This window comes from Oncorhynchus tshawytscha, linkage group LG16, assembly GCF_018296145.1.
Source record: "Oncorhynchus tshawytscha isolate Ot180627B linkage group LG16, Otsh_v2.0, whole genome shotgun sequence".
NCBI classification, from domain to species: Eukaryota; Metazoa; Chordata; class Actinopteri; order Salmoniformes; family Salmonidae; genus Oncorhynchus; species Oncorhynchus tshawytscha.
Genome location: NC_056444.1, coordinates 45,886,647 through 45,909,345, shown reverse-complemented (window position 1 = coordinate 45,909,345; position 22,699 = coordinate 45,886,647). Strand labels below are relative to the sequence as shown.

The window sequence follows — 22,699 nt, the reverse complement described above, 5'->3', positions numbered from 1 at the left end:
GACAAATGGATTTTATGTGTGTTACTTAATTTTTATGCCCCAGTGAAACAGGAAGGCCATGGAAGGCCACATTACAGTTCCTTAAGCTGAGACGACCTTTACAAAGTAGAATGTTCATTCAGATTTAAAAAATGTTTATCTTTAGGGGTGTATCCTTATATCCTTCCTGTTTGGCCCTGTCCGGGGGTGTCCTCGGATGGGGCCACAGTGTCTCCTGACCCCTCCTGTCTCAGCCTCCAGTATTTATGCTTTTCCTTTTTGATACTGTCGCAAAGCTAACTAAAAAGCAGCATTCCCCAAGAGAGGATGACTTTCACTTTAGCACTGATAAATTCATGAACTTCTTTGAGGAAAAGATTATGATTATTAGAAAGCAAATTACTTAAATTAAATTTAAATCTGCGTATTCCTTCAAAGCTCAGTTGTCCTGAGTCTGCACAACTCTGCCAGGACCTAGGATCAAGAGAGACGCTCAAGTGTTTTATATCTCTTGACACAATGATGAAAATAATCATGGCCTCTAAACCTTCAAGCTGCATACTGGACCCTATTCCAACTGAACTACTGAAAGAGCTGCTTCCTGTGCTTGGCCCTCCTATGTTGAACATAATAAACGTCTCTCTATCCACCGGATGTGTACCAAACTCACTAAAAGTGGCAGTAATAAAGCCTCTCTTGAAAAAGCCAAACCTTGACCCAGAAAATATAAAAAACTATCGGCCTAAATCAAATCTTCCATTCCTCTCAAAAATTTTAGAAAAGGCTGTTGCGCAGCAACTCACTGCCTTCCTGAAGACAAACAATGTATACGAAATGCTTCCGTCTGGTTTTAGACCCCATCATAGCACTGAGACGGCACTTGTGAAGGTGGTAAATGACATTTTAATGGCATCGGACCGAGGCTCTGCATCTGTCCTCGTGCTCCTAGACCTTAGTGCTGCTTTTGATACCATCGATCACCACATTCTTTTGGAGAGATTGGAAACCCAAATTGGTCTACACGGACAAGTTCTGGCCTGGTTCAGATCTTATCTGTCGGAAAGATATCAGTTTGTCTCTGAATGGTTTGTCCTCTGACAAATCAACTGTAAATTTCGGTGTTCCTCAAGGTTCCGTTTTAGGACCACTATTGTTTTCACTATATATTTTACCTCTTGGGGATGTTATTCGAAAACATAATGTTAACTTTCACTGCTATGCGGATGACACACAGCTGTACATTTCAATGAAACATGGTGAAGCCCCAAAATTGCCCTTGCTAGAAGCATGTGTTTCAGACATAAGGAAGTGGATGGCTGCAAACTTTCTACTTTTAAACTCGGACAAAACAGAGATGCTTGTTCTAGGTCCCAAGAAACAAAGAGATCTTCTGTTGAATCTGACAATTAATCTTAATGGTTGTACAGTCGCCTCAAATAAAACTGTGAAGGACCTCTGCGTTACTCTGGACCCTGATCTCTCTTTTGAGAACATATCAAGACCATTTCAAGGACAGCTTTTTTCCATCTACGTAACATTGCAAAAATCAGAAACTTTCTGTCCAAAAATGATGCAGAAAAATTAATCCATACTTTTGTCACTTCTAGGTTAGACTACTGCAATGCTCTACTTTCCGGCTACCCGGATAAAGCACTAAATAAACTTCAGTTAGTGCTAAATATGGCTGCTAGAATCCTGACTAGATCCAAAAAATGTGATCATATTACTCCAGTGCTAGCCTCTCTACACTGGCTTCCTGTCAAAGCAAGGGCTGATTTCAAGGTTTTACTGCTAACCTACAAAGCATTACATGGGCTTGCTCCTACCTATCTCTCTGATTTGGTCCTGCCGTACATACCTACACGTACGCTACGGTCACAAGACGCAGGCCTCCTAATTGTCCCTAGAATTTCTAAGCAAACAGCTGGAGGCAGGGCTTTCTCCTATAGAGCTCCATTTTTATGTAACGGTCTGCCTACCCCTGTCAGAGACGCAAACTCGGTCTCAACCTTTAAGTCTTTACTGAAGACTCATCTCTTCAGTGGGTCATATGATTGAGTGTAGTCTGGCCCAGGAGTGGGAAGGTGAACGGAAAGGCTCTGGAGCAACGAACCGCCCTTGCTGTCTCTGCCTGGCCGGTTCCCCTCTTTCCACTGGGATTCTCTGCCTCTAACCCTATTACAGGGGCTGAGTCACCGGCTTACTGGGGCTCTCTCATGCCGTGCCTGGAAGGGGTGCGTCACCTGAGTGGGTTGATTCACTGATGTGGTCATCCTGTCTGGGTTGGCGCCCCCCCCTTGGGTTGTGCCATGGCGGAGATCTTTGTGGGCTATACTCAGCCTTGTCTCAGGATGGTAAGTTGGTGGTTGAAGATATCCCTCTAGTGGTGTGGGAGCTGTGCTTTGGCAAAGTGGGTGGGATTATATCCTTCCTGTTTGGCCCTGTCCGGGGGTGTCCTCGGATGGGGCCACAGTGTCTCCTGACCCCTCCTGTCTCAGCCTCCAGTATTTATGCTGCAGTAGTTTGTGTCGGGGGGCTAGGGTCAGTTTGTTATATCTGGAGTACTTCTCCTGTCCTATTCGGTGTCCTGTGTGAATCTAAGTGTGCGTTCTCTAATTCTCTCCTTCTCTCTTTCTTTCTCTCTCTCGGAGGACGGAGGACCTGAGCCCTAGGACCATGCCCCAGGACTACCTGACATCACCTGACACCTGCTACGCGTCTAAGTCGTCCTGTCTCGTGTCCCTTGTATATATCGTATATTTTTCGTTTTTTTTAACATATTTTTCTTCGCATATCTCTTCAAAAACATTTTGCTAAACCTAAGCTTCCAAATACTCTCCTGCAACCCGCCTCACCCAATGTAGCTATTTTTCCTAAAGTATTTATATTTACTTCGGAACCGGAACCCCTCAACTGAAGCTAGCCAGCTAACCACCAGCTATGCTAGCGGTCTTCAGCTAACCGGTCATCAGCTAAGCTAACCTTTAGCTCGGAAAGCTCTCGCCAGTTCGAACAACGCGACTCTAACCAGAGCATAACGGACCTATTTATTTTTCATCCCCGGATTCATCCCCGGATTCCCACCGCAAACGGAACATTTTTCAGATGGATCTTCACAACTAGCTATCTAGCTAAACCGCAACCCCGGATGATTACTCCTGGCTAGCGCTTCCACCCACTTAGCGTGAAGCTAGCCCGGCCAGCGCACCTGTACTACCACCGTAGCATACTCCTGGGCTACAATACCCGGGCCCACGACCGGTCTATCGATGTCACCGCATGAAGAGGAATAAACAGACTCACCCCATCGTGACGCCCCCCAAAGGCCAACTCTCTAGCCCTCGCTATCTCCCTGCTTGCTAAACTCGGCCTGCTAACTGCTAGCTTGTCTAGCCCCGGTCCGCTAACTGCTACCTTGTTTAGCCCGGGCCTACAAACTGTTAGCTTGTTAGCACAGGCCTGCTAACTGCTAGCTTGTTTAGCCAGGGCCTACGAACTGTTAGCTTGTTAGCACAGGCCTGCTAACTGCTAGCTTGTTTAGCCCGGACCTACGAACTGTTAGCTTGTTAGCACAGGCCTGCTAACCGTCTGAATCGCCGCGTCCCAAACACGCACCGGACCCATACTCACTTTCTATCTCTTTTTGATTTTTAATCTGTTTATACCTTTTCGGAAACCTGCCTCACCCAATGTGACACGGAATCGCTATTTTTTTAATTTTTAGAACACACTCAAGAACCTCCAGAAGCTAACCAGCTAACTAGCTACAAGCTATTTAGTCATTGTTAGTGTTTTTTCAACCTGGATAACACTCGCCAGTCCAGCTCCCCTGCCCCATCCACCGCTGCCCCCTGGACACTGATCACTTGGCTACATAGCTGATGCACGCTGGACTGTCCATTAATCACGGTACTCCATTCTGCTTGTTTATGTTTTATCTGTCGGCCCCGTTGCCTAGTCAACACCATTTTACCTGCTGTTGTTGTGCTAGCTGATTAGCTGTTGTCTCACCTACTGTTTTAGCTAGCTTTCCCAATCCAACACCTGTGATTACTGTATGCCTCGCTGTATGTCTCTCTCAAATGTCAATATGCCTTGTATACTGTTGCTCAGGTTAGTTATCATTGTTTTAGTTCACAATGGAGCCCCTAGTTCTACTCTACCCTGATACCTCCTTTGTCCCACCTCCCACACATGCGGTGACCTCACCCATTACAACCAGCATGTCCAGAGATACAACCTCTCTCATCATCACCCAGTGCCTGGGCTTACCTCCGCTGTACCCGCACCCCACCATACCCCTGTCTGCGCATTATGCCCTGAATATATTCTACCATGCCCAGAAACCTGCTCCTCTTATTCTCTGTCCCCAACGCTCTAGGCGACCAGTTTTGATAGCCTTTAGCCGCACCCTCATACTACTCCTTCTCTGTTCCGCGGGTGATGTGGAGGTAAACCCAGGCCCTGCATGTCCCCAGGCACCCTCATTTGTTGACTTCTGTGATCGTAAAAGCCTTGGTTTCATGCATGTCAACATCAGAAGCCTCCTCCCTAAGTTTGTTTTACTCACTGCTCTAGCACACTCTGCTAACCCTGATGTCCTTGCTGTGTCTGAATCCTGGCTCAAGAAGGCCACCAAAAATTCAGAGATTTCCATACCCAACTATAACATCTTCCGTCAAGATAGATCTGCCAAAGGGGGAGGAGTTGCAGTCTACTGCAGAGATAGCCTACAAAGTAATGTCATACTTTCCAGGTCCATACCCAAACAGTTCGAACTACTAATTTTGAAAATTACTCTCTCCAGAAATAAGTCTCTCACTGTTGCCGCCTGCTACCGACCCCCTCAGCTCCCAGCTGTGCCCTGGACACCATTTGTGAATTGATCGCCCCCATCTAGCCTCAGAGTTTGTTCTGTTAGGTGACCTAAACTGGGATATGCTTAACACCCCGCCAGTCCTACAATCTAAGCTAGATGCCCTCAATCTCACACAAATCATCAAGGAACCCACCAGGTACAACCCTAACTCTGTAAACAAGGGCACCCTCATAGACGTCATCCTGACCAACTGGCCCTCCAAATACACCTCCGCTGTCTTCAACCAGGATCTCAGCGATCACTGCCTCATTGCCTGTATCCGCTACGGAGCCGCAGTCAAACGACCACCCCTCATCACGGTCAAACACTCCCTAAAACACTTCTGTGAGCAGGCCTTTCTAATCGACCTGGCCCGGGTATCCTGGAAGGACATTGACCTCATCCCGTCAGTTGAGGATGCCTGGTCATTCTTTAAAAGTAACTTCCTCACCATTTTAGATAAGCATGCTCCGTTCAAAAATGCAGAACTAAGAACCGATACAGTCCTTGGTTCACCCCAGACCTGACTGCCCTCGACCAGCACAAAAACATCCTGTGGCGGACTGCAATAGCATCGAATAGTCCCCGTGATATGCAACTGTTCAGGGAAGTCCGGAACCAATACACGCAGTCAGTCAGGAAAGCTAAGGCCAGCTTCTTCAGGCAGAAGTTTGCATCCTGTAGCTCCAACTCCAAAAGTTCTGGGACACTGTGAAGTCCATGGAGAACAAGAGCACCTCCTCCCAGCTGCCCACTGCACTGAGGCTAGGTAACACGGTCACCACCGATAAATCCATGATTATCGAAAACTTCAATAAGCATTTCTCAACGGCTGGCCATGCCTTCCGCCTGGCTACTCCAACCTCGGCCAACAGCTCCTCCCCCGGCAGCTCCTCGCCCAAGCCTCTCCAAGTTCTCCTTTACCCAAATCCAGATAGCAGATGTTCTGAAAGAGCTGCAAAACCTGGACCCGTACAAATCAGCTGGGCTTGACAATCTGGACCCCCTATTTCTGAAACTATCCGCCGCCATTGTCGCAACCCCTGTTACCAGCCTGTTCAACCTCTCTTTCATATCGTCTGAGATCCCCAAGGATTGGAAAGCTGCCGCAGTCATCCCCCTCTTCAAAGGGGGAGACACCCTGGACCCAAACTGTTACAGACCTATATCCATCCTGCCCTGCCTATCTAAGGTCTTCGAAAGCCAAGTCAACAAACAGGTCACTGACCATCTCGAATCCCACCGTACCTTCTCCGCTGTGCAATCTGGCTTCTGAGCCGGTCACGGGTGCACCTCAGCCACACTCAAGGTACTAAACGATATCATAACCGCCATCGATAAAAGACAGTACTGTGCAGCCGTCTTCATCGACCTTGCCAAGGCTTTCGACTCTGTCAATCACCATATTCTCATCGGCAGACTCAGTAGCCTCGGTTTTTCGGATGACTGCCTTGCCTGGTTCACCAATTACTTTGCAGACAGAGTTCAGTGTGTCAAATCGGAGGGCATGCTGTCCGGTCCTCTGGCAGTCTCTATGGGGGTGCCACAGGGTTCAATTCTCGGGCCGACTCTTTTCTCTGTGTATATCAATGATGTTGCTCTTGCTGCGGGCGATTCCCTGATCCACCTCTACGCAGACGACACCATTCTATATACTTTCGTCCCGTCATTGGACACTGTGCTATCTAACCTCCAAACAAGCTTCAATGCCATACAACACTCCTTCCGTGGCCTCCAACTGCTCTTAAACACTAGTAAAACCAAATGCATGCTTTTCAACCGATCGCTGCCTGCACCCGCATGCCCGACTAGCATCACCACCCTGGATGGTTCCGACCTTGAATATGTGGACATCTATAAGTACCTAGGTGTCTGGCTAGACTGCAAACTCTCCTTCCAGACTCATATCAAACATCTCCAATCCAATCAAAAATCAAATCAAGAGTCGGCTTTCTATTCCGCAACAAAGCCTCCTTCACTCACGCCGCCAAGCTTACCCTAGTAAAACTGACTATCCTACCAATCCTCGACTTCGGCGATGTCATCTACAAAATGGCTTCCAACACTCTACTCAGCAAACTGGATGCAGTATATCACAGTGCCATCCGTTTTGTCACTAAAGCACCTTATACCACCCACCACTGCGACTTGTATGCTCTAGTCGGCTGGCCCTCGCTACATATTCGTCGCCAGACCCACTGGCTCCAGGTCATCTACAAGTCCATGCTAGGTAAAGCTCCGCCTTATCTCAGTTCACTGGTCACGATGGCAACACCCATCCGTAGCACGCGCTCCAGCAGGTGTATCTCACTGATCATCCCTAAAGCCAACACCTCATTTGGCCGCCTTTCGTTCCAGTACTCTGCTGCCTGTGACTGGAACGAATTGCAAAAATCGCTGAAGTTGGAGACTTTTATCTCCCTCACCAACTTCAAACATCAGCTATCTGAGCAGCTAACCGATCGCTGCAGCTGTACATAGTCTATTGGTAAATAGCCCACCCATTTTCACCTACCTCATCCCCATACTGTTTTTATTTATTTACTTTTCTGCTCTTTTGCACACCAATATCTCTACCTGTACATGACCATCTGATCATTTATCACTCCAGTGTTAATCTGCAAAATTGTAACTATTCGTCTACCTCCTCATGCCTTTTGCACACATTGTATATAGACTCCCCCTTTGTTTTCTACTGTGTTATTGACGTGTTAATTGTTTATTCCATGTGTAACTCTGTGTTGTCTGCTCACACTGCTATGCTTTATCTTGGCCAGGTCGCAGTTGTAAATGAGAACTTGTTCTCAACTAGCCTACCTGGTTAAATAAAGGTGAAATAAAAAACATGATGACTCCTTGCTGTCCCCAGTCCACCTGACCGTGCTGCTGCTCCAGTTTCAACTGTTCTGCCTTATTATTATTGGACCATGCTGGTCATTTATGAACATTTGAACATCTTGGCCATGTTCTGTTATAATCTCCACACGGCACAGCTAGAAGAGGACTGGCCACCCCACATAGCCTGGTTCCTCTCTAGGTTTCTTCCTAGGTTTTGGCCTTTCTAGGGAGTTTTTCCTAGCCACCGTGCTTCTACACCTGCATTGCTTGCTGTTTGGGGTTTTAGGCTGGGTTTCTGTACAGCACTTTGAGATATCAGCTGATGTACGAAGGGCTATATAAATACATTTGATTTGATTTTGGATGCCAATCATTTTGACACATTTTTTTTTTGTTTGGGGGGGGGGTTATTACTTTTTAAACAATGTGCAATTGTATTATTATAAAATCATGTACTTTCCCAATTTTTTTGCATACAATATAACTTAGAATTTGTATTACTTCATTTTATACAGTATTTCTGTTGCTCATCTTTATCAAGGGTTCCAATACATTTGGAGGTGACTGTATTAATTCAACTGACACATTAACCATATTATATATCAGTGTCGATAGTATAGACCAGGTTATCTCATTGGTTAATCTCTGTCTCTCTAACACGCAGCGTAGAGATTAGTGCTCTATTAGCTAGAAGGATATTTGGCAGAAATAATGGATACAGTCATGGATTATGAGGCATTGATCCCCAGCTCTAAAAGGTATAATCAGATAGACTTCTCCTGTAGCATCCAGGAACCGATGGAGTCTGACTCTTCTGATCGGGCTACTACTAATCTGTCTGGCAGTACTTGGGGCCTACGTTGTCCATGGTGCTCAAAGGTTAGTGATGCAACTATATATTAATAATATTATTAGCTATCTAATCACATCTACTAAAATTAATATAATACTTACAAGCCTGGTTTCAAGCCTGAGATTTTTATTTCAAGTGTGTGAGGCAAATTTATCAGATTGGCACTGAGGCTAGGACAGCACACACATGTCATCGTAATGACTTTGCCATAATTACGATGTGTGTCTGTCCACAGGGTACCTGTGGAGATGGTTGAAAGACAATAACATAGGTGGTAATGATTTGCCCCTTCTACTCAGTCTTTAATATGAGTCCAATTAAACACTTTCTTCATGTTTTAGAAAAATAAGCGCTCTCTCTCTTGATTTCCTTCCTTCCCTCTCCCTCCCTTTTCTCTACCCCCCTCTCAGGCGCAGTAGGAGGCAGCAATATCGTGTTGCTGTACCCTCCTGACAGCGATCAGGCTCTGCCGGGACTGGTGTGTCGTTTGGGCTCATTCCTGTCCTCTCTGGGCATCAGTGTGTCTGTTGACCTGTGGAGCCAGGCTGAGCTCACTGTCCTGAGACCTGTTCCATGGCTCTCCACTCCCGGCTGGACTGCCTGCCGAGACAGGGGTCAAAGTAGTGCTGGTGCTGACCCAGGCAGCCTGGGAGAGGGACACTCCGGGGGAGTGGGTGTGAAGAGGATGGAGTCTGTGGAGGGGTGTCGTTCTCCATATTTGGATGTCTTCAGCGCTTCACTCACTTGCATTCTGTGAACTATCTGCAGGGCCGCGCCGCACCGGTGAATACTTCACCCTGGTGCAGTTTGAGTCTCTGCCCCTCCGGCCTCCTGGTGGCGGCTGCCCCCTGCCTGAGCTCTACAGGGGGCTGCCAGTCTTCAGCCTCCCCTCCCAGATTCTGGGCTTCCTGACTGAACTGGCTTTTGGGCAAAGTAGTGGAGCAGCCTCATGGCCACTGGCAGGGGGGCACAGGGCAGCCTCACGGGTACTTGCTGGGGGGCTGAGAGGGTTTGCGGGGGGTTCAGCAGTGTTACGGCTTGCAGGGCTGCCACAGGACTGTGTTGGTGCAGGGGTGGAGGACCCCTGGGAGTCTGTGCCTAAGGAGCCGTGTCTCAGTACCCCACCGTCTAGTCCTGACACCAAGACCAGCAGGAAAGTCTGAGAGGACATGAGAGGCTAGGAAGGAACCAGGGGCTTTTGCTACAGGACGGTAACTGTGGCACTTATACAGTATACTATAATCAGATACTGGAAATAAGGACTTGCGGAGATGGTGGCTCGTTGAAACTATCTCATCATGCACTTGTAGAGCTACTCTATAAAGTTGAGCATGACTTGTAAATATTGTAAGTGATTCACTTTTGTGCTCCTGAAACACTACTGTCAACCCCAGCTTGGTGCTCATCCCTGAACTGTAAATGTGTGACATTGTTGTACTCAACCATTATCTTAATTTCAAAATATTATATGGTTAAAGTTTTTTTTAGTTTACTAAGTGATTTGTTAAGTTGTTTAACGCCAGTGTTGGGGAGTAGTGAACTACATGTAGTTCAACTACTAATTAAACAACATTTTGTCATAGCTTGGTGGTAGTTTAACTAAATCTAAATCTCGGTAGTGTTTTCAGTAGTTTTATTACTTTTTTTATTAGCTAATTTCTTGCTCAAAATATATAGTAACATCTGACTCCAGAACGATTTGTTCTTGCAATTTTTAGTCTGACATTTCAGATTTAGATAGGATCATTTTTCACGAAGTATCTTGGCTGTAGTGAACTACTATTTCAAAATTACCTATCTAAAGCTAATTATTTATTTTATTAAAGGTAGCTATAGTGTAGCTTAACTTCTTCCAGTGTGAAGTAATTGGTAGTTTGGTAAACTATGATTTCAGAGTAGCTTCCCCAACACTGTTAAATTCTATTTTCTACATTTGTGTATTATGTTGTGGTGCATTGCTGTGACTGGGTGATTCATAATCAGTCATAGGTCTACAGTGGTCGTGACTAAATGCAGAACAACTACGGACGGGAGTAACTTTTCGTAGCAGGTTAGCAGAGCATTTTTAGCTAAGCCTAAATATTTTCTTAAACTTAACCTAATTATCCTAACCTGCTGCATACGTTTTCCTAACCTTTAACGAACAAGTTACTTCCGGCCGTAGTTGCATACCACGTAGTCAACACCGTCTACAGTGGTTTGATTCATGTTCGTGTATTGGTCAAAATAAATGTTGAAATTGAAATTGGTCTGCTAAATCGTCTCAGGACAAACGATCATGTCGTTCAGGATCAAGGCACGCCCTTCTTGGTACTCGGCGAGTAATGATTGGTTTAAGACTGAGGTCCCAGTGGGATTGGGCGGTATCCTGCCAGCTGCGTCTCAACCAAAAATAGGCAGAAAAAAAGCTACTAGAACCCCTGCATCAGCACCGGTCAGGAAACTACCGTAGATAATACCGTGGCTGGTCAATGAATGGCATGGTTGAACAACTGAACCGGTGAACCACGGTGTAATTGGATTACTGTGCTGACGACGCTCCCAGTCTATTGCCTGCAAACTGCTGGTACGATTCAGCTCAGCATCATTCTTTAGAAGCAGAACATCTTTGTTGAAGCTAGGTGGCTAACATTAGCTATCCAGCTAGCTAAAACCCCCGTAAAAAGTGCATTAGTTATAGCAGCTAGCTAGTTAGCATAGTACATGTTCTGTCCTGCAGTGTACAGTAGGCAGCATCTCATATTACTTGCGCTGATCTGATGGGATTGAGGGTTATCGGATGTGACTGCGAACGGGACCTCGGCTAACGTTAACTAGCTAGAATGATGATGATCCTCTGGACCACAGCCTAGATGGCTCAGTCAGGACAACAACGTTAGTGAGCTCCGTACCTAGCTAAGAATTTAACTAGCTATGTTTTTGCTAAGCAGCAGAAGCGATGTAAAATAATCATCATTAATTAGTCTTATCCTTAACAGGATCCAACTGGATTTGGCAATACATAGCTATGATTAGAGATAGAGTAAGTAAGTGGCACTGCATTGTTTACTAAAAAAGTATATAACTCATCCTCCTTTCTTTTCACACACTTTATTTAATCCTGCTGCCCGTCATTGTACACAGCAGTTCTCAAAGTATGATAAATGACTAGGTTGATTGAAAGACACAGTAACAAATCGTGACATAACCACTGTGATGAAGAAATATCGGACTGTGTATCAGTAGTTGGGGTCAACTACTTTGTACTGAATCTCCTCTGTCCTCCGTGGCTGAGTGGTAGGTAGTCCAAGCCATGTCGTGGTTGTGGCCCCTGCTCCCTGCCCTGGTACTCTTTTCTGTGTTGTCTGTGGTTCGAGTACAGACTGCACCATGCCAGACCTGCCGCAAGCTCACTGACAGCTTCATCAAGGTAGAAGTTGTCTCTCTTCCTGTACTCCCTCTTTGTTAGTTTGTCGGTCATATTGTGCGTTTTTGTATCTGTTGGTGTCTCTGTTTTGCTTATTACTCATGTCTCTTGTCGATAGCTGCTATTTTACTCTCCTTGCTGTTCTGTTTTTGTCTTCACCTGATGGTCTTTGTTTTTCCCAGGGACTGGATAAAACATCCAATAAGAATTTTGGGGGTGGCAACACTGCTTGGGAGGAGGAAAATCTGGCTAAATATGCTCGCAGGTACTATTGGCCCCACTATGCCTATGTCTCTAGAATCTCTACGAATAAGCAGTCTTTAGGACCTACAGTCTAACATCTGTGTTTATGCAGAGGCAAGTCCACAAGGCCTACTAATCTCTGACAAGCCTTAGCATGTAGTTGAAGGGACAATGGACCATTGTCACTATAAAGGCTTGAATTGGATTCCTCTGACCTGATTCTGTTGTCCTTCTGATTAAGCTAAGGCAGACAAGACAAGAGCTTAGTACCCCCTATGTTCTTACACAGTACAGCCTCTCATAATTGTGTGTGTGATACTTCTTGAGTGCATAATGGAGGATATAAGGGTGTAGTATTTGTTTTATCTGTGCTATGTTCACTAGTGAAGTGTACTATATTACTCACTCTACCCCTCTCATTCTCAGTGAAACCAGGTTGCTGGAGATAGTGGAGGCAGCGTGTGAGAAATCAGACTTAGACTGTAACAAACTGCTGGAGCAGATAGAGGACCAAGTGGAGACATGGTGGTTCCACCGGTATGTATGCCACAGTGTGTCTGTTTGTATCTGACTGTAAATGTGTTAAATGCAGTACCAGTCAAAAGTCTGGACACACTTAATCATTCAAGGGGTTTTCTTTATTTTTACTATTCTACATTGTAGAATAATAGTGAAGACATCAACTATGGAATAACACATATGGAATCATGTAGTAACCAAAAGAGTGTTAAACAAATCCAAATATATTTTAGATTCTTCAAAGTAGCCACCCTTTACCTTGACCGCTTTGCACACTCTTGGCATTCTCTCAACCAGCTTCACCTGGAATGCTTTTCCAACATTCTTGAAGGAGTTCCAACATGTGCTGAGCACTTGTTGGCTGCTTTTCCTTCACTCTGCAGTCCACCTCCTCCCAAACAATCTCAATTGGGTAGAGGTTAGGTGATTGCAGAGCCAAGGTCATCTGATGCAGTATTATATCACTCTCCTTCTTGGTCAAATAGCCCTTACACAGCCTGGAGGTGTGTTGGGTCATTGTCCTGTTGAAAAACAAATGATAGTCCCACTAAATGCAAACCAGATGGGATGGCGTATCGCTGTAGAATGATTCACAGTCTGAACAGTTGATGTTCAGATGTGTCTGTTACTTGAACTCTGTGAAGCATTTATTTGGGCTGCAATCGGAGATGCAGTTAACTCTTATGAACATATCCTCTGCTGCAGAGGATAACTCTGGGTCTTCCTTTCCTGTGGCGGTCCTCATGAGAGACAGTTTCATCATTGCGATGGATGGTTTTTGTGACTTCACTTGAAGAAACCTTTCAAAGTTCTTGAAATTTTCCGTATTGACTGACCTTCATGTCTTGCAGTAATGATGGACTGTCGTTTCTCTTTGCTTATTTGAGCTGTTCTTGCCATAATATGGACTTGGTCTTTTACTAAATAGGGCTGTCTTCTGTATACCGCCCCTACTTTGTCACAACACAACTGATTGTCTCTAACTCATTAAGAAGGAAAGAAATTCCACAAATTCACTTTTAACAGGGCAAACCTGTTATTTGAAATGCATGAAGCTGGTTGAGAGAATGCAAAGAGTGCAATCTGTCATCAAGGTAAACAGTGGCTACTTTGAAGAATCTCAATTTTGATTTGTTTAACTGTTTTTGTTTACTTCATAGTTTTTAATGTCTTCACTATTATTCTACAATATAGTAAAAATTATGAAAAAACTTTGAGTGAGTGTGTCCAAACTTTTGACTGGTACTGTGTATACACTCCCCTCCATATGCATTTGGACAGTGAAGGAACATTTGGCTCTATACTCCAGTTTTTTTATATTTTTATATCAAATGTGCCATATGAGGCACATCATTTCACCTTTTATTTGAGGGCATTTTCATATCTGTTTTTAGAAATCAAAGCACTTTATGTATCTAGTCCCCACATTTGGACAAATTCACTTACTACTTAAAGTAGTTAAACGTTTAGGATTTGGTTCCATATTCCTTGCACTCAATGACTATATGAAGCTTGTTGGATGGAGTTTGTTTGTTTTGGTTGTTTCGGATTATATTTAGCCAAATAGGAACTGAATGGTGAACAATACATCTATTGTGTCATTTTGGAGTCACTTTTATTGTAAATAAGAATGTGTTTTTAAATTATATATTTTTTAAACTTATACATTCATGTGGATGCTACCATGATTATGGATAATTATAAATTAATTATGAAAATGATGAGTGAGAAAGTTAGATGCTCTTTGACCATACCCCTTCAAAATGCTAACCTGTTATTGGTAACAGTGAGAAGTTAGATGTTTCTCACTCATCATTATTCAGGATTTTTCTTAGTCTTGGCATTATCAGGATTAGTTTAGAAGTGTTTACAAACATCTTATTTACTCACGTAGAAAGAAATTACTCCAGTTATCATTTACCATTCAGTTCCTATTGAGCAAAACAACCCATAACACAACCAAAACAAACTTCAAATATCACAAACTTGATGTAGTCATTGCGTGCTAGGAATATGGGACCAAATACTAAACTTTTGACTACCTTAATACAATATAAGGGAATTTTTTCAAATACGTATGACTAAATGCACAAAGTGCTATCATTTCTAAATGGTAAAACAAATATGTATTAAAATGCCCTCAAGTAAAGGGTGACATCTGTAATGTCGTCTCATGAAACATTTGATCTCAAATCCAAAATGCTGGAGTATAGTCAAATTTCAGTGTCTAGATTGTAGCTTCACTGTCCAAATATCTATGGAGGAGAGTGTATACCGTGCCGTGAAAAAGTATTGCAAAGACCCAAACGGCGTTCCATACTTTTGAATGCAAGAGTGGGCCAAAATTCCTCCACAGCGATCTGAGAGACTGATCGACAGCTACAGGAAGCATTTGGTTGCAGTCATTGCAGCTAAAGGTGGCACAACCACTTATTGCGTGTAAGTGGGCAATTACTTTTCACACAGGAGAATTGGGTGTTGCATAACTTTGTTAATTAAATAAATAAGTATCCCATTTTTTTTGTTATTTGTGAACTCCGGTTCCCTTTATCTAATATTAGGTTTTGGTTGAAGATTTGATAACATTATAAAAAATATGCAAACATAGAGAATCAAACGGGGCAAATACTTTTTCACAGCACTGTAACTGTTCTGTGTCAATGTACATGCACACCTAAGCAGTATGTTATTGTGTGTGCTATATTTGTGTGTGCTTGTCCTTCCTCTCATCACTGTCTGTCTCTGTGTGTGTAGGCAGCAAGAGGCTCCAGACCTATTTGAGTGGTTGTGTATAGAAGAGCTCCCGCTCTGCTGTCCCCCGGGACATTTTGGACCAGACTGCAAAGGTACTGAACACCACACACACACACACACAGTCACTGTATTAACCGTGTGTTGTTGTTGTGCTGCAGAGTGTCTGTCTGGTCCTGGAGGGGTGTGTGGTGGTCTGGGCCGCTGTGAAGGAGAGGGCACGCGTCTGGGAGATGGAGAATGCGTGTGTGACCCGGGGTACTTCGGTCAGCTGTGTCAGAGCTGTGCAGATGGCTATTACAGAGAGAAGAGCTCCAATCACAGCACACCAGCCTGCGCAGGTAGCCAGTCAGAAACAGTTTGCCTATCTGATCATCAACCAGACAGCCTGGCTCATATATTATCAAGCAATCTCATGTAGAATGCTCACAAACCAATCATTTCTCCTCTGTGTAATGTCTTTAGCATGCTACCACTCTTGTAAAAAGTGCTCAGGGCCAGAGAACTACAAATGTCTGGAATGCAAACCTGGGTGGCTCTTCCATGACAACAAGTGTGTTGGTGAGTATTTGGCTTTTGTGTGTGTTTGTTCAAGCGTAATGCCGTCTGTTGGTTTTCGTACTGTGCCTGTGGTTAACTCCTGCTGTGTGTGTTGTTTCCAGACACTGATGAGTGTGGCACAGAGCTGGCTCGATGTTCCTCCAACACCTATTGCCACAACACAGATGGATCGTACGAGTGCAGAGGTACTGTAGGCTCTCCCTCTACTATCTGCTAGTAACAGAGTAATGACTAATCCTGTTTGTTGTTGGTAGACCTGTGTGCTGACCCAGTTCTCTGTCCTCTCTTGTCTGTGCCAGGCTGTGACCAGGCATGTGTGGGCTGTATGGGCAGTGGTCCAGCCCGCTGTAAGAAATGTGCTCGGGGATACAAGCTCAGAGGAGCCAAATGTCTCGGTGAGGGAACCCGGCTGTGTCTCCATTTACTGTCTGTCTGTGTGGCTCCCTTTACTATATGATTCTGCTCAGGGGTGCAACGTTCATTGGGGACGGGGTGGACATGCCCCCCCCACGTTCTGAAATGACATTTTTGCCCACCCCAGTTTTATCATTGGAATGTGATACAAAACAAGGCAACGGAGTGCTTTAGGACCATACGGACGCCTCCGAGTGGTCGGGTAGGCTGTTTGGAGTGTTAATCTGACTGAATAAAACAATTATGTCCACCCCACTTCTAAAACCAAACTTGCGTCCCTGATTCAGCCAATCAGATTAACCTTTTATTAAAGCAGTCTGACTTTCTCACCTACTTGTATTATACACTCTTGTCATGCGGGTCACTCTGTCCAGCTTTTCTTTCTCTCCCACCCAGATGTGGATGAATGTAGTGAGAGGGCGATAGCATGTCCAGGGCTGAATGAGGCGTGTTTCAATGACGAGGGGTTCTTCCGCTGTGAATGTGCTGACGGCTTCATTCGTAGAGACAGCATCTGTGTGGAGAACCATCCGCTGAGTAAGTGACACACACATACACAAACACGTGATAGTTATGTCTGCATGACCTCCATCCACCCCACAGCATCACAAACATGATATTTCTCTCTTCCTCGCGATCGCTCCATCAGGTGGTCCAGAGAAGGGTCTGTTTGATGACATGACTGATGACGAGGTCCTGGTCCTGCAGCAGATGTTCTTTGGCGTGGTCATCTGTGCCCTAGCAACGCTCGCCGCCAAGGGCGACATGGTCTTTACCGCCATCTTCATCGGGGGCGTGGCCGCCATGGCTGGATACTGGCTGTCAGAGAAGGGCGACCGCATGCTGGACGGCTTCCTAAAGGGACGCTAGCCTACCAGGAGCTAGGGATACAGGACAGAGGAAGGAACTCTTGAATGCAAACCAATGAGGGCGACAAAGACTGAGGGGTGACGGCTACAGGAATGCTAGCCAATCAGGGATGTACTATACTACTTTGGGGGTGTTGGCTTGGGATGATTGTGGGTCTTCTGGATTGTGAACCTTTGAGATAAGAGACCTTGGAGCTTAGTGAAATTAGAGAGCTCAATGGAGGAATGAATATAGAAGACCGGGTACTACTTGATCCAAGAACACTGAAAAGACACTGGACTGTCTTTCTGCACTGATATGGGAGACCAAAACCCAAGCCTCTTGCCTCAACTCATGGAATCCCAAAAAAACATTTCCACTGAATTTCAGCCGTGACCCAAAAGGACCAGCTGACATTATTGTCTCGTTAACACAGGTGTGAGTGTTGACGAGGACAAGGCTGGAGATCACTCTGTCATGATGAAAAGGGAGGGAGTGCAGGTCGGATAAGACCACTACTGATTGTTACCAAGTTATTATGCATTTGTATCTTCTACTGAGCAAAATATTGCTCCAAAATGATGTCTGTCCATTTCCACACATCCCAACCCAAACTTCTTAGCTACCCCTCTTACCTCATCAGTATTCTACTGTTCATCATTTCACCTTATACTGAGGAACAGCGGTGTTTCCCTGGTAATGGAAGGTGATATGGGATGGTCAGTGGGGTGTTGAAGCACTAAAGACTGCTGCTATAGTGGACATGGGAAATGTGTAGGAAAGGACAGATACTTCCTGTTGCACCAGTGAAATTATGTCCAATGTTATAACACTATTTATTATCGCGTCCCTATTATGACTGTGTTTTTGCACAAACGTATTCTTACTGTATGAATGCATGAGAAAGGCGATACTGTATGTATTTATTATCCTGATAGGCATGAAAGACTGAACTTTATAGAGCTGCTTGTTTCCCCCTTAAACTGTTTAACCAGGATACAAGGATCATCACTTCTGTGTCACCACCCCAAACCCTAGTGCCTGAGCAGTGTGCATGAGAAAGCAAGAGAGTAAAAGGCAGCAGTCCTAGTGAAGATGTCACCCATTGTATTGTTTTGCAATAATTCATTTCTGAACATCATTTTTTTGCAAAAACCTTAAAGATTTTTATTCTGTATCTGTTTGATATGTGTGTGATCAGCACCAAAATGGGGTACTGTACAGTCGTGGCCAAAAGTTGAGAATGACACACATATTAATTTTCACAAAGTCTGCGGCTTCAGTTTGTATGATGGCACTTTGCATATACTCCAGAATGTTATGAAGAGTGATCAGATGAATTGTAATTCATTGCAAAGTCCCTCTTTGCCATGCAAATTAACTGAATCCCCAAAAAACATTAACTGAATTTCAGCCGTGACCCAAAAGGACCAGCTGACATGATTCTCTCGTTAACACAGGTGTGAGTGTTGACGAGGACAAGGCTTTGCACAAAACGGGATTCACGGGCAAGGATATTGCTGCCAGTAAGATTGCACCTAAATCAACCATTTATCAGATCATCAAGAACTTCCAAGGAGAGCGGTTCAGTTGTTGTGAAGAAGGCTTCAGGGCGCTCAAGAAAGTCCAGCAAGCACCAGGACCGTCTCCTAAAGTTGATTCGGCTGCGGGATCGGGGCACCACCAGTACAGAGCGTGCTCAGGAATGGCAGCAGGCAGGTGTGAGTGCATCTGCACGCACAGTGAGGCAAAGACTTTTGGAGGATGGCCTGGTGTCAAGAAAGGCAGCAAAGAAGCCACTTCTCTCCAGGAAAAACTTCAGGGACAGACTGATATTCTGCAAAAGATACAGGGATTGGACTGCTGAGGACTGGGGTAAAGTCATTGTCTCTGATGAATCCCCTTTCCGATTGTTTGGGGCATCCGGAAAAAAGCTTGTCCGAAGAAGACAAGGTGAGCGCTACCATCAGTCCTGTGTCATGCCAACAGTAAAGCATCCTGAGACCATTCATGTGTGGGGTTGCTTCTCAGCCAAGGGAGTGGGCTCACTCACAATGTTGCCTAAGAACACAGCTATGGATAAAGAATGGTACCAACTTCTCCCAACCATCCAGGAACAGTTTGGTGACGAACAATGCCTTTTTCAGCATGATGGAGCACCTTGACATAAGGCAAAAATGATAACTAAGTGGCTCGGGGAACAACACATTGATATTTTGGGTGCATGGCCAGGAAACTCCCCATACCGTAATCCCATTGAGAATTTGTGGTCAATCCTAAAGAGGCGGGTGGACAAACAAAAACCCACAAATTTTGTGGCCCAGAAGTTAATTGACAGCATGCCAGGGTGGATTGCAGGTCTTGAAAAGAAGGGTCAACACTTTAAATATTGACTCTGCATCAACTTCATATAATTGTCAATAAAAGCCTTTGACACTTGTGAAATGCTTGTAATTGTACTTCAGTATTCCCTAGTAACATCTGACAAAAATATCTAGACACTGAACCAGCAAAGTTTGTGGAAATTAATTTGTCTCATTCTCCCAAACTTTTTGCCACGACTGTACAAAGCACAAGTGTATTTATCAGAACTGTGTCAACATGTGCATCCACTCAATCCCAACACGTTGTTCCACCCTCATCCTGAGTATCTACTAAAGCTAGTGCGCTTAGAATAAAACATTTATTCAAATTATATTTTTTCATTTTCAATTATCTTTCTTTTATTGTTAATCATGTCCTTAGGTTCCAGAACCAGTATGTGTGTATGTTAGGCCTAAGATTCCCAGCTGCACTTAATTGCATTATGACCATTATTTAAAAACATTGTTTTCCCCCCAGAGTGCTATTTTCTTTACAATATCCTTTCACCATTTTTATTTGACATGTTGAAATGAACTAAAAGCAATTTAATTTGAACTACTGCTGCTCATTGCTGAAGACCTTACTAAAACACTGTTGTTGCATGGAGGCGATAGATGAAAGCCATTCAAGAAAACAGACCGCTGCGCCACTCAGGAGCTACTATCTAAGACACTGCATCTAGAAGTGTCACTACAGATCCTGGTTCGATTCCAGCCAGTATCACAACTGGCCGTGATTGGGAGTCCCATAGGGCGGCACACAATTGGCCCAGCGTCGTTAGGGTTTGGCTGGGGTAGGCCGTCATTGTAAATAAGAATTTGTTTGTAACTGACTTGCCTAATTAAATAACCCTAACCCTAAAAATAGTGAAGTCCCCTATAAAGCTAGCTATGGAAAAAGAGAAAATGTGTGAACAGAGGTGTGTGCTTCTATTTCAGTGTGCCGCTCCAATTAATGGGGTTGTGGCGTAGCAGTTCTCTCTCCATCAGGGCCTCCTGAGAGCGAATCAGTGCCTTGTCCATCCAGCTCTGCTCCATCAGCTACACCACACACACAAAAGAGAAGAGTATGAGTAAAAAAAATATCACCAACTGGCGGCCCGTGGGTTGTTTTATTTGGCCCCCCAAGTTGTCTGGAAAAAAATATATATATATTGATAAACCTTTTAAAACCTTTTTATTGTTGGACAGAGACTGTAAAAACACCAGGAAATCAGCTCCAAGTGATTTTAATTTAAGAAATCTGTTCAAGTATTCCACACATAAGAGACATGTGGATTGTATACAAAGATAAGCAAGGTTTAAAATAATTGTTTTAGTCAAACATCTGTTTAGGCTTCTTGCGGTCAATATGCAGTCTACAAATTATTTGTAATTATGTTTATATTTGACATTTTAGTTGACACTTATCCAGAGCGACTTATATGAGCAATTAGGATTAAGTGCCTTGCTCAAGGGCACATTTACAGATTTTTCACCTAGTCGGCTCTGGGATTCAAACCAGTGACCTTTGAATTACTGGCCCAACACTCATAACCGCTAGGCTACCTGCTGACCCTGCCTGTTCCGGCCCCTCGACCATCCGCTAGTTGATGATCCCTGGTCTATTACCTTCTTGTTCTCATCTCTGTAGTGGCTCATCGCTCTGCTGTGCTGGATCCTCTGCTGTTTCTCACTGGACAGAGCCAAGCGATCCACTTCCTGTAAAAACTCGGCCTCCTCTGCCTTACTGGTCAACTTCAGAATCAGCCCCGCCCTCTTCTCCTCCATCTGCCTCTTCAGCTGCTGACGTACCTCCGATCTGGAAAATCGAGAGATTTATAAACAATATGACGGAAGCCAGAATCCCCACCTAGATATGGGAGGGAAATGAATCATTCAGACGAGGATGCTTTTACCTGTACTCCTCTCTTTCAGTGCAGGATCCGTAGAATGGCTTCCGCCACACCTGGTGATACCTAACAAAGCCCCAGAGAAAAAAGATTCATTGGCAGAAATGTGACATTCATATTATCGGTAATTTGTAGTTTTCTCCAAAGTGTCAGAAAATGCAGAAACAGACTGGCATCAGGGTTTATGTTTTACTACTGGAGTCACCTATAGTGCTCCTTTCTCTGCATAACCAGTGCCCTCTGGTGGTTGTGGTGATGCACAGCAGGGGTCTCAAGGCTGACAGTCCGTCTATGGGCCAGAGGAGGATGGAGGGGGTCCAGTCTGGGGACAGACTGCCGACCAGATAGGAAGTTCACACGGCAGGCCAAAATATTTATAACACTTGAATTTGCTTTATCTTAGAGTCAATGCACACCTGGCTGACTGGCAGTGCTGCCGAGGCAGGTGAGATGATGGGCAATGTCAGGGGAGTGACCATAAGGTAGCGACTTTGGCGGACAGGTGTGGATCGAGGAATAGACAGAGTTGTGGAATTCAAGCAAACAGCAGCTGTGGTAATGAAAAGAAGAATAATGCACAGTATAAACACTGAACGGTTTAAATAATCAAACATGCACAGTTCAAACTGATAGAAAACCATTCATTAAAAACAATTTAAAACGTCAAAGCTGTTTTCAAAATTTTCTTACGAAGTTTCATTCCGTAGACAGGGCTGTGCCTTGTGTTTCCCCAGCAGTGGAGTCCGGTCCTTGTGCATTGAAAAACTTCTAAAGGCTCTGTCTTAACTTTTACACTAAGCTCTCTTCTTACTACTGACACTGTCAAAACAGTAAAGCTATTTTTCATAACAGTTAAGTTGAATTAATTACATGCAAACTACTTCCTTTTCAAATATTTACTTTAATGACTATGAAGACTTGGATTCAAATAGAAATAGTACAAACAAATGCACTCACTTGGGTGTTTTGCGGTGGCAACGGTTGCCCTGGGAATCAGGTTACTCGTGTGCAGACAGAGAATAAAGCTGGAGCCTAGCATAGCTAAATGCACTGGTGCTCTCCTAAAGAAATGTATTAGCATGTGAAATAGGGCTGGGCGAGCTATTGTCAGAGCATGGCTACACAGCTAGACAGATGGAGACGATTCAATACACGCAAAAAGGAACACCAATC

At 44.4% G+C, this 22,699-nt stretch overlaps 2 protein-coding genes and 1 pseudogene across 8 annotated transcripts; 2 read left to right on the top strand and 1 right to left on the bottom strand.

Moving 5' to 3' along the window:
• Positions 1–8,541: 8,541 nt before the first annotated feature.
• Positions 8,542–10,745, top strand: LOC112215168 (annotated as a pseudogene).
• A 153-nt stretch (positions 10,746–10,898) lies between these two features.
• Positions 10,899–18,896, top strand: LOC112215741 (protein disulfide isomerase Creld1). Of its 5 annotated transcripts, none has more exons than XM_042299213.1 (12): positions 10,899–11,402; positions 11,507–11,550; positions 11,809–11,937; positions 12,117–12,199; positions 12,604–12,714; positions 15,451–15,542; positions 15,609–15,788; positions 15,913–16,008; positions 16,110–16,193; positions 16,308–16,403; positions 16,819–16,959; positions 17,072–18,896. In XM_042299213.1, the coding sequence occupies exons 1-12, from the start codon at positions 11,381–11,383 to the stop codon at positions 17,290–17,292; spliced, it is 1,299 nt and encodes a 432-aa protein (XP_042155147.1). In that variant the 5' UTR covers positions 10,899–11,380; the 3' UTR covers positions 17,293–18,896. The 5 variants fall into 5 exon arrangements, with proteins under 5 accessions (XP_042155147.1, XP_042155148.1, XP_024230850.1 ...); XM_042299214.1 differs by having other exon boundaries at positions 10,901–11,094; positions 17,072–18,895; XM_024375082.2 differs by lacking the exon at positions 11,507–11,550 and having other exon boundaries at positions 10,901–11,094; positions 11,813–11,937; positions 17,072–18,895.
• Positions 18,897–19,652: 756 nt separating this feature from the next.
• On the bottom strand, positions 19,653–22,648 carry LOC112215740. 3 transcript variants are annotated; one of them, XM_024375077.2, is made up of 7 exons: positions 22,484–22,648; positions 22,217–22,345; positions 21,943–22,076; positions 21,732–21,859; positions 21,533–21,592; positions 21,246–21,435; positions 19,653–20,675 (listed from the first exon to the last, which is right to left on the bottom strand). In XM_024375077.2, exons 1-7 carry the CDS (start codon positions 22,605–22,607, stop codon positions 20,565–20,567), a joined length of 876 nt encoding a protein of 291 aa, XP_024230845.1. In that variant the 5' UTR covers positions 22,608–22,648; the 3' UTR covers positions 19,653–20,564. The 3 variants fall into 3 exon arrangements, with proteins under 3 accessions (XP_024230845.1, XP_024230847.1, XP_024230846.1); XM_024375079.2 differs by having other exon boundaries at positions 22,217–22,275; XM_024375078.2 differs by having other exon boundaries at positions 22,217–22,648.
• Between the last annotated feature and the right edge of the window lie 51 nt (positions 22,649–22,699).

Bases quoted from the DNA above. Each gene is read 5' to 3' on its own strand.
- LOC112215741 (XM_042299213.1), top strand. From the start codon at position 11,381: ATGGCTCAGTCAGGACAACAAC. The intron at 11,551-11,808 runs GTAAGTAAGTGG...GCTGAGTGGTAG, and splicing joins TAGCTATGATTAGAGATAGA to GTAGTCCAAGCCATGTCGTG. The intron at 16,009-16,109 runs GTGAGTATTTGG...TGTTGTTTCCAG, and splicing joins CCATGACAACAAGTGTGTTG to ACACTGATGAGTGTGGCACA.
- LOC112215740 (XM_024375077.2), bottom strand. From the start codon at position 22,607: ATGCTAATACATTTCTTTAGGAGAGCACCAGTGCATTTAGCTATGCTA. The intron at 21,860-21,942 runs GTGTGCATTGAC...TCTGGTCGGCAG, and splicing joins CAGCACTGCCAGTCAGCCAG to TCTGTCCCCAGACTGGACCC. The intron at 21,593-21,731 runs GTGACTCCAGTA...GGGCTTTGTTAG, and splicing joins CAGAGAAAGGAGCACTATAG to GTATCACCAGGTGTGGCGGA.